General features: G+C 55.6%; 1 protein-coding gene across 2 annotated transcripts in view; it reads right to left on the reverse strand.

Annotated features, from left to right (window-relative positions):
* The window catches only part of NIBAN2 (niban apoptosis regulator 2), a 64,905-nt gene that overhangs the window by 10,978 nt on the left and 40,461 nt on the right, over positions 1 to 13,466 (reverse strand). For both annotated transcript variants that reach the window (XM_008006159.3, XM_073021942.1), the window contains exons 3-8: positions 11,948 to 12,076; positions 10,079 to 10,184; positions 8,721 to 8,888; positions 2,001 to 2,116; positions 1,295 to 1,399; positions 1,040 to 1,202 (exon numbers count right to left, since the gene is read on the reverse strand). In XM_008006159.3, coding sequence (XP_008004350.3) covers positions 1,040 to 1,202; positions 1,295 to 1,399; positions 2,001 to 2,116; positions 8,721 to 8,888; positions 10,079 to 10,184; positions 11,948 to 12,076 — 787 coding nt within the window. The remainder of the gene's footprint in view (positions 1 to 1,039; positions 1,203 to 1,294; positions 1,400 to 2,000; positions 2,117 to 8,720; positions 8,889 to 10,078; positions 10,185 to 11,947; positions 12,077 to 13,466) is intronic.

Genomic DNA, 13,466 nt, shown 5'->3' on the forward strand with positions numbered 1-13,466 from the left:
ATAACAATAATAAAAAGGGCTGGGCACAGTCGCTCACACCTGTAATCCTAGCACTTTGGGAGGCCAAGGCGGGATTGCTTGAGCTCAGGAGTTTGATACCAGCCTGGGCAACATGGCAAAACCCTGTCTCTACAAAAAATACAAAAATGTGCTGGGCGTGGTGGCATGTGCCTGTAGTCCCAGCTACTTGGGGGGCTAAAGTGGGAGGATGGTTTAAGCCCGGGAGGTAGAGACTGCAGTGAGCTGAGGTCATGCCATTGCACCGCAGCCTGGGCGACAGAGTGAGACGCTGTCTCAAATAAAATAAAATAAAACAAATTAAATTAAATTAAATTAAAAGAATGCCTCATGGGGAAATGACAGTTGCTAAAACTGCGCTCTGCAGATGTGCTATGGGGACTGCGCCGGTGAAAGGATCCCATCTAGCTGGGAAGAGAAAGGAGGACAGGCCAGGTGCGGTGGCTCACGCCTGTAATCCCAGCACTTTGGGAGGCCAAGGCGGGCAGATCACAAGGTCAGGAGTTCGAGATCAGCCTGGCCAACATGGTGAAACCCCATCACTACTAGAAGTACAAAAATTAGCCAGACATAGTGGCATGTGTGTGCCTGTAATCCCAACTACTCAGGAGGCTGAGGCAGGAGAATTGCTTGAACCCAGGAGGCAGAGGTTGTGGTGAGCGGAGATCGCGCCACTACACTCCAGCCTGGGTGACACAGAATAAACTGACCTGGGAAAGCTACACTTGCTGAAAGTAAATGTCCTTTAAAATGACACATGGTAAATCTGTGATGAGTTAGAGATGAAAAGAAGGCTTGAACCTCCTGAACAAAAATTTTTCTCTTCAAGATCTGGGTGTATAGAAATCATAGCCACAGAACAACTCACAGGGACTGGAGTAGCACTGTGCAGATTTGACTCCAATTCTTACAAATGATCACTGAGCAAGTCACTGCTCTGAAATTTACATGGGTCACGAAATAAAAAGAAAGTCCACCTTGGTCCCTGGAGGGCCCGTCGGGCATGGGGGTGGCCGCCTACCTCGGATCTTGCTGGCGAGGTGCTCCTTGGAGGTGATGATTTGGTCCATGTCGGTTCGGATGACAGCCTGCATGGCCGGCCGCATCTGCTGCACCTTGGACAGCACCTCCTCGAAGCGCGCCTTGGCCTGCTCGTACACCATGCGGTACACGGCGTCCGAGATCTGTGGGCAGAGCAGCTGCATCGGCACCAGGGCTGAGGGCACCACTCCAGCTGCCGGTGCCGTCCCTGCTCCAGGGCCCCAGGCCCACCCACCTGGATCCATTGCCGCTGCCGCTCCTGCGGTTTCCCCTTCAGCCGCGGGCCGAGCTCTGCCTTCAGCTCAGGGCCCAGCTCCTCCATCACCAGGTTGCTCAGGATCTAGGTTGAGGAGGCACAAGCCAGGCCAGGGGCTGGAGAGCGCTCAGCTGACCTGTTTCTCTCCGCATTCCCACAAGCCGGGCCGCTCCAGCCCCCACCTCCTCCGCGACTGGCCCATTGCTTCACCGTCCCCACTGCCCTTTCTCCTGAGCTTCATTGCCACAGGTCCCAACCGATGTGCCTGGGTGTCCTGTAGGATCCTCAGACTCAGGGGCCAGCCCCAGGGCCTTTGCACAGGCTGCCTTCCCTACCTGGAATACCACACTCTTTCCCTGCTTTGCCTGCACATGGAAGTGCACATTTATTTGCCAAATGTCTATTTCTCCTGCTAGACAGAGAGCTCCCTGAGGGCCAGGGATGTGTCCACATTGTTCCCAGCTGCACCCCAGCGCCCCGTCCACTCAGATGCCCAGTAAGTGATGAATAAAACAGTGAGTATCTCCGCCAGCACCAGCCCCTGCACTTGTCCAAACCTGAGCATGTCATCTCCTTCCAAACCAGCAGCGCCCCAGAGCCTCATCTCTGTACCCGGCCCCGTGCCCTCCCCTGCTGGGTCCTCGGGTGACTTCTGAGGTTTCCTCACCAGCCCGTCTGGCCTCACCTGCACCTCGTTCCCACACAGCATCTCCCAGGTGCCGTACAGCTCCTTGGACTGTCGGTACATGCGGATGGCATCTGTGAATGCGGGGCCCTCCACCTTGGAGTCCTCAGGGATTCCTGCCCAGGAGACAGAGGGGGAGGGGAGGTCAGCAGATGGCCCAGTGGCCTCTACCAAGACCAACGGACAACTGACCAGAACCCCCCCACCTCCCCACACACACGGCATGCACCTCAGGAGGGGCAGCTGGGACCCCCACTTCCCTCGTCATCAGAGCAGTCGTGGTTGTATCTGACAGGCAAGAGCAGTAATGACCCACCAAGAGCGATGAGACAGCCCCCCATGCCTCTTAAGCTCCTGAAATCCTCCCAACCACCCCAAGACCTGGGCACTATCATTCGCCTTATTGCTTTACAGATGAAGAGACAACCGTTTGGAGGCCAGGCCACGGGCCCAGGCTCACAGGGAAGGGAGTGGCCGAGCCAGGACTAGAAGCTCCCGTCCCATGAGCAGCTACCCAGAATGGCCCTAGAGGCACCCAGAGACCCTTTTTCTAGCCCCAGTTCCTCCCTGACTGCTGGATCAGGGCCCTTCGCACTTTGCCTGGAACAGTCTAGGCTGTAGATATTCTCAGCCCTGCAGGCCACAAAACCCCTCCCGCAACGCTCGCCTCTACAGTCACAGCACAAAAACAGCCACGGACCATCCAGAAACAAACGAGCGAGCCTCTGCTCCAATAAACTTTGTTGAAAGAAACAGGCCATTGGCTGATCTGGGCCCATAGGCCATAGGTTGCTGAGCCTGGTTCTAGATCACTGAACCCGAAACGGCCTGTTTCATCTTCCAAACAATGGGAACAATGGTCTCACAGGTCCATTCCGGGGCTCCCTGGGCCACAGTGTAGGGACAGGAGATCAGGGCCCAGCACTGCCCTGCGCCACACTTTTTTTTTTTTTTTTTTTTTTTGAGACAGAGTCTCGCTCTGTCGCCCAGGCTGGAGTGCAGTGGCCGGATCTCAGCTCACTGCAAGCTCCGCCTCCCGGGTTCATGCCATTCTCCTGCCTCAGCCTCCCGAGTAGCTGGGACTACAGGTGCCCGCCACCTCGCCTGGCCAGTTTTTTTTTTTTTGTATTTTTTAGTAGAGACAGGGTTTCACCGGGTTAGCCAGGATGGTCTCGATCTCCTGACCTCGTGATCCGCCCGCCTCGGCCTCCCAAAGTGCTGGGATTACAGGCTACAGCCACCGCGCCCGGCCACACTTTTTATCAATAACTGAGGAGCCAGCTGGCTGCCCCACTGGGCCCGGGGTCTGTCCCTCTGTCCTGTTCACTGCTGAGTCCAGGTCAGTACCTGGCACAGATGCTTGAATAACTTTGTTAAAGAATGAAGCCGGGTGCGGTGGCTCACGCCTGCAATCCCAGTACTTTGGGAGGCTGAGGTGGGGGAATCACTTGAGGTCAGGAGTTCGAGACCAGCCTGGCCAATGGCGAAACCCCATCTCTACTAAAAATACAAAAATTAGCTGGACGTGGTGGCAGGCACCTGTAATCCCAGCTACTCAGGAGGTTGCTGCTGAAGAATTGCTTGAACCCAGGAGGCAGAGGTTGCAGTGAGCCGAGAATGCACCACTGCACTCTAGCCTGGGCAACACAGTGAGACTCTGCCTCAAAAAAAAAAAAAAAGAATGGAAGGGTTTACTATTAATAACAGCTAGAAAAGCACCATTTCTGAATTTTTGTCATTGTTGGTGCTGTCAGCGATCCAAACGCCAAAGAGGTGAACCCCTGAGTGAGGCGTGGACCTCCAGATTCAATGCCGGGGAGGCAACTGGCAGGAAGTTGCAAAATCTGACTTGGGGTAAGAAGGTGGTTAAACACTGCCGAGCCAGGCAGCAGGCAGGCCCGCCCCCGGCCGCATGCCTCTGACCGCTGCATCCCCAGAGCCCAGGAAGGGGAAACGGAAGCCTGTGCATCAGAAACCCAAGGCTCCCACTGCCATGACTATGGGTTGAGTCACCACCGGCAGAGAAAAAGCCCCTCTCTGGGTCCCTCCCCTCCCCACACCCAGCTGACCACAGAAATCACTGCCTGTCAGAGCCGGGAGGGAGCTGAGCAGGGGGAGGTCCAGCCCTCATCCCTACAGCGCAGCTGCCTGGACGGGGACGGGGGCCTGTGGGAGTCTCACTCCTGCATTTCAGGGACCTGAAGTCAGACAGGAGTGAGAGGAGCAGGGCAGGGATGTTCCAGCCGGAGCAGCATGCAGAGCCCTGGGTGGGGGCTGCCCACCTGGGCCAGGGGAGGAGGTGCCCCAGACGCCCCACCCACCTCTCAGAAGGGCATGGTTCCTAGAAACCAAGTTTTGACTGGAAAATCTGGACAGTGTGTTACCTGCTGGCTCTCCCACGGGGAGAGGGAATTTTCATCCTGCACGTACCAAGTCAGGTGTGCAGGCAGGGGCTGTTTTCCAGATGGCGAGAAGGTAAGGCGGAGGGCCAGGACAGCGGGAGGGAGCCCAGCCAGCCCCGACATTTGGGACTCTCTCTACACACCCAGCCGCCGAGTGTGACAAGTTTCAGGGTCACCCCTCCTGAGCTCTTCCCATGAGCCCGGCTCTTAGGGGCTGAAGTGTGTCTCCACACCCCCAAATTCATATGCTGGAGTCCTAACCCCCAGTACCCCAGAACATGATTGTATTTGGACCCAGTGTCTTTTTTTTTTTTTTTTTTTTTTCGAGAAGAGTCTCACTCTGTCACCCAGGCTGGAGTTCAGGGGTGCAATCTTGGCTCACTGCAGCCTCTGCCTCCCAGGTTCAAGTGATTCTCCTGCTTCAGGTTCCCAAGTAGCTGGGACTACAGGCTCCCGCCACCATGTCCGGCTAATTTTTGTATTTTTAGTAGAGATGGGGTTTCACCATGTTGGCCAGGTTGGTCTCGAACTCTTGACCTCAAGTGATCCACACACCTCAGCCTCCCAAAGTGCTGGGATTACAGGCCTGAGCCACCACACTCGCCCTTGGTCCCAGGGTCTTAAAGAAGTAAGTTAAATGGAGGGGATGAGGATGGGACCAAATCCAATACAACTAGTGCCCTTAAAAGAATAGTACACTAGGCCGGGTGCGGTGGCTCAAGCCTGTAATCCTAGCACTTTGGGAGGCCGAGACGGGCGGATCATGAGGTCAGGAGATCGAGACCATCCTGGCTAACACGGTGAAACCCCGTCTCTACTAAAAAATACAAAAAACTAGCCGGGCGAGGTGGCGGGTGCCTGTAGTCCCAGCTACTCGGGAGGCTGAGGCAGGAGAATGGCGTAAACCCGGGAGGCGAAGCTTGCAGTGAGCTGAGATCCGGCCACTGCACTCCAGCCTGGGTGACAGAGCGAGACTCTGTCTCAGGAAAAAAAAAAAAAAAAAAAGAATAGTACATTGGCCGGGTGCGGTGGTTCACACCTGTAATCCCAGCACTTTGGGAGGCTGAGGTGGGCGGATCACGAGGTCAGGAGATCAAGACCACCCTGGCTAACACACGGTGAAATCCCGTCTCTACTAAAAATACAAAAAACTAGCCGTGCAAGGTGGCAGGTGCCTGTAGTCCCAGCTACTCGGGAGGCTGAGGCAGGAGAATGGCGTGAACCCAGGAGGCGGAGCTTGCAGTGAGCTGAGATGCGCCACTGCACTCCAGCCTGGGCGACAGACCGAGACTCCGTCTCAAAAAAAAAAAAAAAGAAAAAAGTACATTTTGGCTGGGCGCGGTGGCTCACACCTGTAATCCCAGCACTTTAGGAGGCCGAGGTGGGCAGATCACGAGGTCAGGAGATCAAGACCATTCTGGCTACAAAAAATTAGCTGGGTGTGGTGGCAGGCGCCTGTAGTCCCAGCTACTGGGGAGGCTGAGGCAGGAGAATCACTTGAACCTGGGAGGCGGAGGCTGCAGTGAGCTGAGATCGTGCCATTGCACTCCAGCCTGGGCGACAGAGCAAGACTCTGTCTCAAAAAAGAAAAAAAAAAGGAAAAGTACATTTCTTCTTGAAAGAAGACAAAACACAGGCACACAGAGAAATGACCCTGTGAGGACTCGGAGAAGGCAGCCGGCCACCAGCCAAGGAGAGAGGTCTCGGAGAAACCAGCCCTGCTGACACCTTGACCTCGACTCAGACCTCCAGTTGGGAGAGAACAGATTTCTGCTGTGTAGCTGCCGGGTCTGTGGTATTTGTTATGGCAGTCTTGGGAAACTGAGGCCCCAGGCCTGGCTGAGGTTGCACACACATCAGCTCGTTGAATCCTCAGCTCACTGTGCCCTACTTTTCCCAGGGAAAGAACGGAGGCTCAGAGAGGCAGTTACTGCTCGAGGCCACTCAGCTAGTGGATGACAGAGCGGGGCCTGAACCCAGGACCAGCGGACTCCAGCCAGACCTGGAGACCTTCCAAGAAAGGAAACTGCATTCCTCACTCCCAGGCAGCAGACAGAGGGGGAGGGACCACGGTCAGACAGGAAGAAGCCTGGACCTCTGCACCCCAGGCCAGCACGGAGGACCCAGCACAGCCAGTGCCCCAGCTGCCTGCTGCCACCCCCAGCTGCTCCAGGAATGCAGGATGTGAAGGGGTCCCTGGGACCGCTGGTGTCCGCCCAGCTTGGCCTCCTTTCCCCCAGCCCCCACTTCCTGGCAGCCCCTGGAGTGAGCAATTCCAGGCTCCACAAATTCCAAGCCCAGCCTCCAAGACGGAGGAAGCAGAGAACTTTCTCACAGTCCGTGGGGTGGAAGGAAGGCCTGAAACCAGCCTCATCAGCTCCCGCCCCGGGGAGAAGGGGCCACTCGGCAGGACACCTTCCTGGCACAGGACGCCCCTTCATTCCTTGGCCCAGCAGCTCTCTTGGGCCTCCCTCCGGTCCACTGCACCCTAGACCCAAGAACTCCCCCATGGCCTCCCCACCAAGTGCTCACTGTGCGTGCCAGGCTCATGGCCAAGTGCCCCACCCAGACCAGCTCTTCCCAATCATCTCTCGAGCTCAAGCTTATCATCATCCCCACTGCACACATGGGGGACTGAGGTGGCCCTTCCCAATCTTGTTCTGTGCCCACCCCTTCCCTATCTGGCCCAGGTCACCCACCCTGCCAGGCCAGGTCAGCTGTTAGCCTTGGAAACCTGGAGAGATGGCACCAGGCCAGGGGCTGGGGAGGCGGGAGGCCCTGGGCCAGGCAGCCAGAGCCTTGAGTGCCTCCACCCAGTCCCAGCCCACAGTTCCCGGGTCCTGGGAACAGGAGGCCCTTTGTGGGCAGCTGGGCCCAGGTGGCAGGGACTGGCCTGACTGAAGACCTGGTTCCTCCTGCTTGGCAGATTCCAGACAGGGCAGAGGTGGCTCTGGAGAGGCGAGCAGGAGGGGTGAGGTGAGCTGAGTCCCGCGGTAGCAGCCCAGAGGCCACTGGTGCCCACTCCATCCCCTGCAAACTTCCACCTCTGCACCATGTGGCACTGTGCCCAAGGGTGGAGCAGGGGCAGGCACTTCCCTCAGGCCAGATCACCAAGAAGCAGTTCAGTGTCCAGGACTGGGTTATTCCTTCCCCAGGAGCAGAAAGACCCCCAGGGACCCCTCTCTCCTTGGAAGACCATCCTCAGCCCTTCTGATCAAATTCCTTAGAGGCCTTCAAGGCTCTTCCAGACCTGACCCCAGAAGCCCCCCTCCAGCCCCATTTCAGGTCACCCCTCCCCGCTTCAGGGCCTTGTGCAGTTCCTCCTCCCAGCCTACCCCTACCATCTGTGGGTCTCCCTTCATGCTGGCTGCCTACCTCTGCCTGGAACACTCCTCCCCTCTCCTCTATGCAGGATGTGAGGGGACCTGGGACTGCTGCATCTCCTCCTTCAGGTCTGAGACTTCTCCTTCAGGTCTCAGCTGAAGCTGAACCATAACCTCCTCAAGGGAGCCTGCCCTGATCAACCCCTCCCCCAACACACACACACACACCCTCACAGCTCCCAGGGTGGCTCCACCCATTACCCAGCACAGCCGTAAGCCATTTCCCCGGCATCCTCATCTGTCTGTCATCTGTCTCCCCTACCAAACTGCCAATCGTAGGAGGGCATGGAATATTTCTTGCTCCCTTGTTGCACCTCCAGTGCTTAAATCCAGGCCTCCTCAGAGTAGACACTAAAAACATTTGTTGAATAAATGAGTGAGCTGGAAGAGTCACCCCATAAGTTTACAGATGAGAGCAATGAGGCCTTGAGGGAGGCAGTGAAGTTTCCAAATCACCCTGCAGGTTGGTGGTAAAATAATAATAATCATACTACTACTAATAATAACAACAACAACAACAAAAATCTTTATCAAGCATGAGGTAGACTCTGTGAATCCTCATAAACCCCCTAAGACACACAAGGCATTATCCTCACTTTACAGAGGCTCCAAGAGGTAAATCAGTTCCCTAAGGTCACATAGCTGGAAAATGGGAGAATCAGGATTGTGACTTTGTGACTCAGGGTCCAAGGGCTCAACAACCACACCGCTCTGTGAATAATTTCCTACCCTTTTCCTGAGCAGCACAAAACTGTTTTCATCAAGGAAGAAGATTAAGCATGGTATTACATGGTTTCTTAAACCGCAGAAGGGTAATTAGAACAGCTGGTAGAGCAGGGTTGCCACACCATACTCAGCCACTAGGTGTCACCATTCAGCAGTAACCCAGGTCCTGCCTCTCCCTCCCACCGCCCCTGCACCCACAGGCCGCTCACCATTGTTGCAGTGCCGGATGCAGTCCTGCAGCACAGCCTGCCACTTGTCCTGCTCGGCTTCCGTCATCATGCAGAAGTAGTAGTGACGCGCATAAGGATGCCACAGGATGAGCGGGAACTGTGTGGGGCACTTGAGGATGGGGGCACTGCCCGACTTTGCCGTGGTCCCTGTGGAAACAGTGCCCACTGAGCAGCTGCCCTCTGTGGTTGCCCTTCACCAGAGGATGGCCAGAGAACTGATCCCTTGGCATCAGCTCTGAGGTCAGGCTTAGGCCCAGAGAAGGCCAGCCTGTCCCAGGGTGACCAGCAAGCCAGGGGGACGGGAGCAGCCTTCTTTCTGGCTGTGTCCTCCTCAGCCCAAAATCTGAGTCCAGCATCTGTGTAGACTCATTTCTTAGAGTGGGTAATAAGTCACATCCACTCCAGTCTTGGGTTAGGTTTTAAACTGTGTAAAGCAAAAACAACACAAGATCAGAGCTCTCAGGTTCAAGAGTCAAACACTACCTTCTTGGGTTTCCCTTCACATTTCGGCTGTGGAGGCCAAAGTGTGGCTTAAGTGTCCACATGGGGAGGGAGGCATGTGGGGAGGAACAAAATACAGCAAAAGGAATTTTTCCCTCCTTCAATTTCATTCTCAAGGATATGTAAGATCCAGCGAGATAACTGGTCCTGGGTTTGACCCTGCCGCTGTTGTTAATGATATGACAATAACAGTTCTTCTTTCTGTCCTGGCTCTGGGTTGGCCTGTACTGGGCACATAGCCCCTTCAGGGTCCACACAACACCCTGAGGGCAGTCCTCTTAGTGCCTGTGCTTTGTAGATGCTGAAGAGGCTGAGATTCAGAGGGAGGAGTGACTCGCTCGAGCAGACACAGTGAAACAAAGCCAGAGTCACATTGGAATCCAGGAATGCTGCTCGCCCAAGCCCTCCATCACCACAGAATGGAGGCATGACTCTCCTCTCAAGTCCCTGGGGCACGACCTGCCCCCAGGCGGGCATGTCCCCTGCCCTCTAGTTCCCAGGGATCATCAGAGAGGCCAATGTTGTTTCTGTAAGGCTTCTGGGGAATTTCAGCCAAAGTGAAGCAAAAGCAGGATGCCAAGAAGAGTAACTCCTGACTAACACAGTGCTGACCCACAGGTTTATGAGGGAAGGTCACTGAACATCTCCCAGGAGGTTCTCAAGGATTTAGGGAGAGGGGAAAGGCAGACAGTGAGGTCCCCATCCACAGCTCTAAGCCTAGCTGGTCTCTCCGCAAACATGGGGCTGAAAACAATGGGCTGTCAGGGCCACCCCTCCCCTGGCCAGCTCCAGAGGCCTGTGCAGGGCATCGTGGCCTGGGGTGGGTGCTCCTTTACCTGGTAAGGAGTTGCCAATGAGCTCCAGGTATTGGTCCACAGAAGTGAGGATTTTGTAGCCTGCACTGTTGATGACAGCTCGTGGTGGGACCTGCCGCTCATAGGCCTGAGGGAGGCAAGAGAGATGGTCCCTGAGGGTTAAGGGTGCGGCCAAGCCCAAATCCCACCTGGCTTCAAGGCCCTACTCAGTGTGGCCCAAAGTTGGGAGGAGAGGGGAAGGAAGAAGAGGAGGCAAGAGAGGAACAGAGGGGAGAATGTCACTGTCATGGTGATTGGAGCAGTGTGGCATCCACAGCAACCTAGATCCTGGCTCTGGGCTCAATTCCTGGCTTCACTGGGTAGTGTCTGTGTGATGCTAAGGATAAAGTTCCTTAAATGCCTAAGCTTCAGCTTCTTCATCTATAAGACCAGGGAATCAAGAATATTCAGGATGGGGAAAACATTTTAAAATAAAAACAAAACCAGGGTAATAATCATTCCTGCCTCACAGAGCCACGTGAGGATCAAGTGAGATAATCTGCAGTGCCTGGCACACCACAAGGACTCAGCGAGCTTGGTCGAGGTGGTGGTTCTTACTGTTGCTACTGCTGCTATTACCTCTGTTCCCAGCAGCTCCACTAGTTGAGCATTTCTTACATATCAGGCCCCGTGCTAAGGGCATTGCATGCTTCATTTCACAGAATTTTCCCAATCCAAAAGGTGGATCACCCACAACTTCATACAGCTGGGAAGTAGCAGACCTAGGACATGAACTAGGGCTATCTGTCTCCAGAGCCTGGGGTATTTGACCATTACCCTGAACTGCCCCCACCAACTTCCTAGGTTCTGAGCACCACACAAGTGTCCTCTAGAGGAGAATTAGGTCTAGAAACTTATACCAGTAGCAGTGGGGAAAGCAGTTCTGATGGAATAGCTCATACAGCAGGGCTACCATGCTATTCCCTGCCACTAGGTGTCACTATACAACACAGTTTCTGAAAGTAGCTCAGAACCTGTAGGGTGCTGGTTTGCAAAACATGGTCTCTGATATTCAGCCCCACCCTAGAATTTATTAGAAATGCAAATCTTTACAGGCCAGGCATGGTGGCTCATGCCTGTAATCCCAGCACTTTGGGAGGCTGAGGAGGGCAGATCATGAGGTCAGGAGATCAAGATCATCCTGGGCAACATGGTAAAACCCAGTCTCTACTAAAAATACAAAAATTAGCTGTGCATGGTGGCGCACGCCTGTAGTCCCAGCTACTCGGGAGGCTGAGGCAGGAGAACCACTTGAACCAGGGAGGTGGAGGTTGCAGGGAGCCAAGATGGCACCACTGCACTCCAGCCTGGTGACAGAGCTAGACTTCATCTCAAAAAAAAAAAAAAGAAATGCAAATTTTAGCTCCACCCCAGACAAGGCACAATGCTCCCATAGGATGTCCTTCTCGGACACCTACCCACCATAGGGCAGGGGCAAGCCGGGGCAAGGAATGGCCAGATTGTGCCTCCAACAGCTCACTGTGGCTATGAGGATGGGAGGGGTTGGAGGAGAGGCAGGAAGCCCAGTGAGGAAGGAGGTGGCAGGAGGAACGCCCTGGAGCCAGAGGGACTGTGGAGAGATTAGGAGGGATGGGGAGGAGTGAGTGACAGTTGGTTATAAGGGACAGAAGGAGTCAGCGATATTCCCGAGATGAAGAATGAGCTGCCATCTGGAGAGGGCACCCAGGGCAGCCCACAGTTTGGGGGAGGGGAGGGGCCGAGGTTGTGCTTTGGCCCTGGTGACTCCGTGCAGGCTGTGCCGGTGGCATCTGGGGCCTAAGTTTCCGAGTGGGGGAGGGGCACACATGGAGAAAGCGTGGAGCTCAGTGCGGTGCCCGGGCCAGGCCTCACCACTTTGTTGTCATAGAGCACCAGCCCATAATTGTGGGGCACGAGGCTGAAGCGGTTCCTCCACTTCTTGCTGTCCTCCTGGTACTGGAAGAGGTTCCCCGAGAAGATGATGCGCTCGTCCAGTGGCACCTGTGGGCAGGAGGGGGTGGGGAGTGAGGCCCAGGTCCAGGGAGGTGGTGCTCCCCATGAAGCTGACCGCCCAGCAGAGCCTGTGTGCGCACGCCCTGCCTAGCACGTCCTCCATTTTGGATCTCCCCGAGTCCTCCCAAGGCCTCTGGGGCCGGGCTGCATCTCATCCAATCTGCAGATGAGGAGTGAGGCTCAGAGCCATGGAGGGGCTCACCCAGGGTCCAGGCAGGGTGGTGATGCCAGGACTTGAACCCAGGACAGGCACTGATGCAGGGCCCGGTCACAGCCAGGCTCTCCCTCTCCATCCCAGCCTTGGGCAGTCACAGCTACGTTGGAAGGGTCTGGGGAGATGGCTGCTCTCCACTCACCTACAGCTGCGGCACTGGTGCCCCACGGTCACTCCCGGGACACAGGACACACCCACGGGCCAGGACTGCGAGGGCCCCAGTACCTGGGCAAGTCTCTCCCTGGATCTTGGCTTCCGTTTCCCCTCAGGGCAATGACAACTTGAACAAGGTGGCTCCAGAGCGCCTCTCAGCTCTGATGGCTGATGAGACGCCTCCCTGAATCTGGGTGGGGATGGAGGAGGCCTCTGTCTGGGGGTGTTTGATGTCTGACCTACGTCCTGGCAGGCTGGTGACCTACGTGGGCTACAGAAACGTCTAGACTTTCCTACAAAGCCCTAGCTCTGGCTGACTCACAGCGTGTCTCGTCAGTTTGAGCATCGGTTTCCTCATCTGTAAAATGGGAACAGTAAGAGTTGGCACCCGACAGGCAGGTGCATAATACACAGGACCACCATGACCACTACTGGTAGGACTCAGCGTCTCTGACGGCCTCCCATCCTCAGGGACTGACTTATCTGGGGATGGGGAAGAAGGGAGATCTTTCTTTTTTTTTTTTTTTTTTTTGAGACGGAATCTTGCTGTCTCCCAGGCTGGAGTGCAGTGGCCGGATTTCAGCTCACTGCAAGCTCCGCCTCCCAGGTTCACGCCATTCTCCTGCCTCAGCCTCCCGAGTAGCTGGGACTACAGGTGCCCACCACCTCACCCGGCTAGTTTTTTGTATTTTTTAGTAGAGACGGGGTTTCACCGTGTTAGCCAGGATGGTCTCGATGTCCTGACCTCGTGATCCGCCCGTCTCGGCCTCCCAAAGTGCTGGGATTACAGGCTTGAGCCACCGTGCCCGGCCGAAGGGAGATCTTTAAACCAGGGTTGGGGGCCCAAGCAGAAGCTATGGCCAGGTGCAAAGCGTCCTGAGCAGACAAGCACCAGGAAGCTTCGGGAAGGAGATAGGCCACAATGGGAGAGGGTTCATCTTGGATGGGAGGGAACCCGGGGGAGTACAGTGTTCCTCTGCAAATTCTATTTGTTCTACAATAAATAAGGTG

This window comes from Chlorocebus sabaeus, chromosome 12, assembly GCF_047675955.1.
Source record: "Chlorocebus sabaeus isolate Y175 chromosome 12, mChlSab1.0.hap1, whole genome shotgun sequence".
NCBI classification, from domain to species: Eukaryota; Metazoa; Chordata; class Mammalia; order Primates; family Cercopithecidae; genus Chlorocebus; species Chlorocebus sabaeus.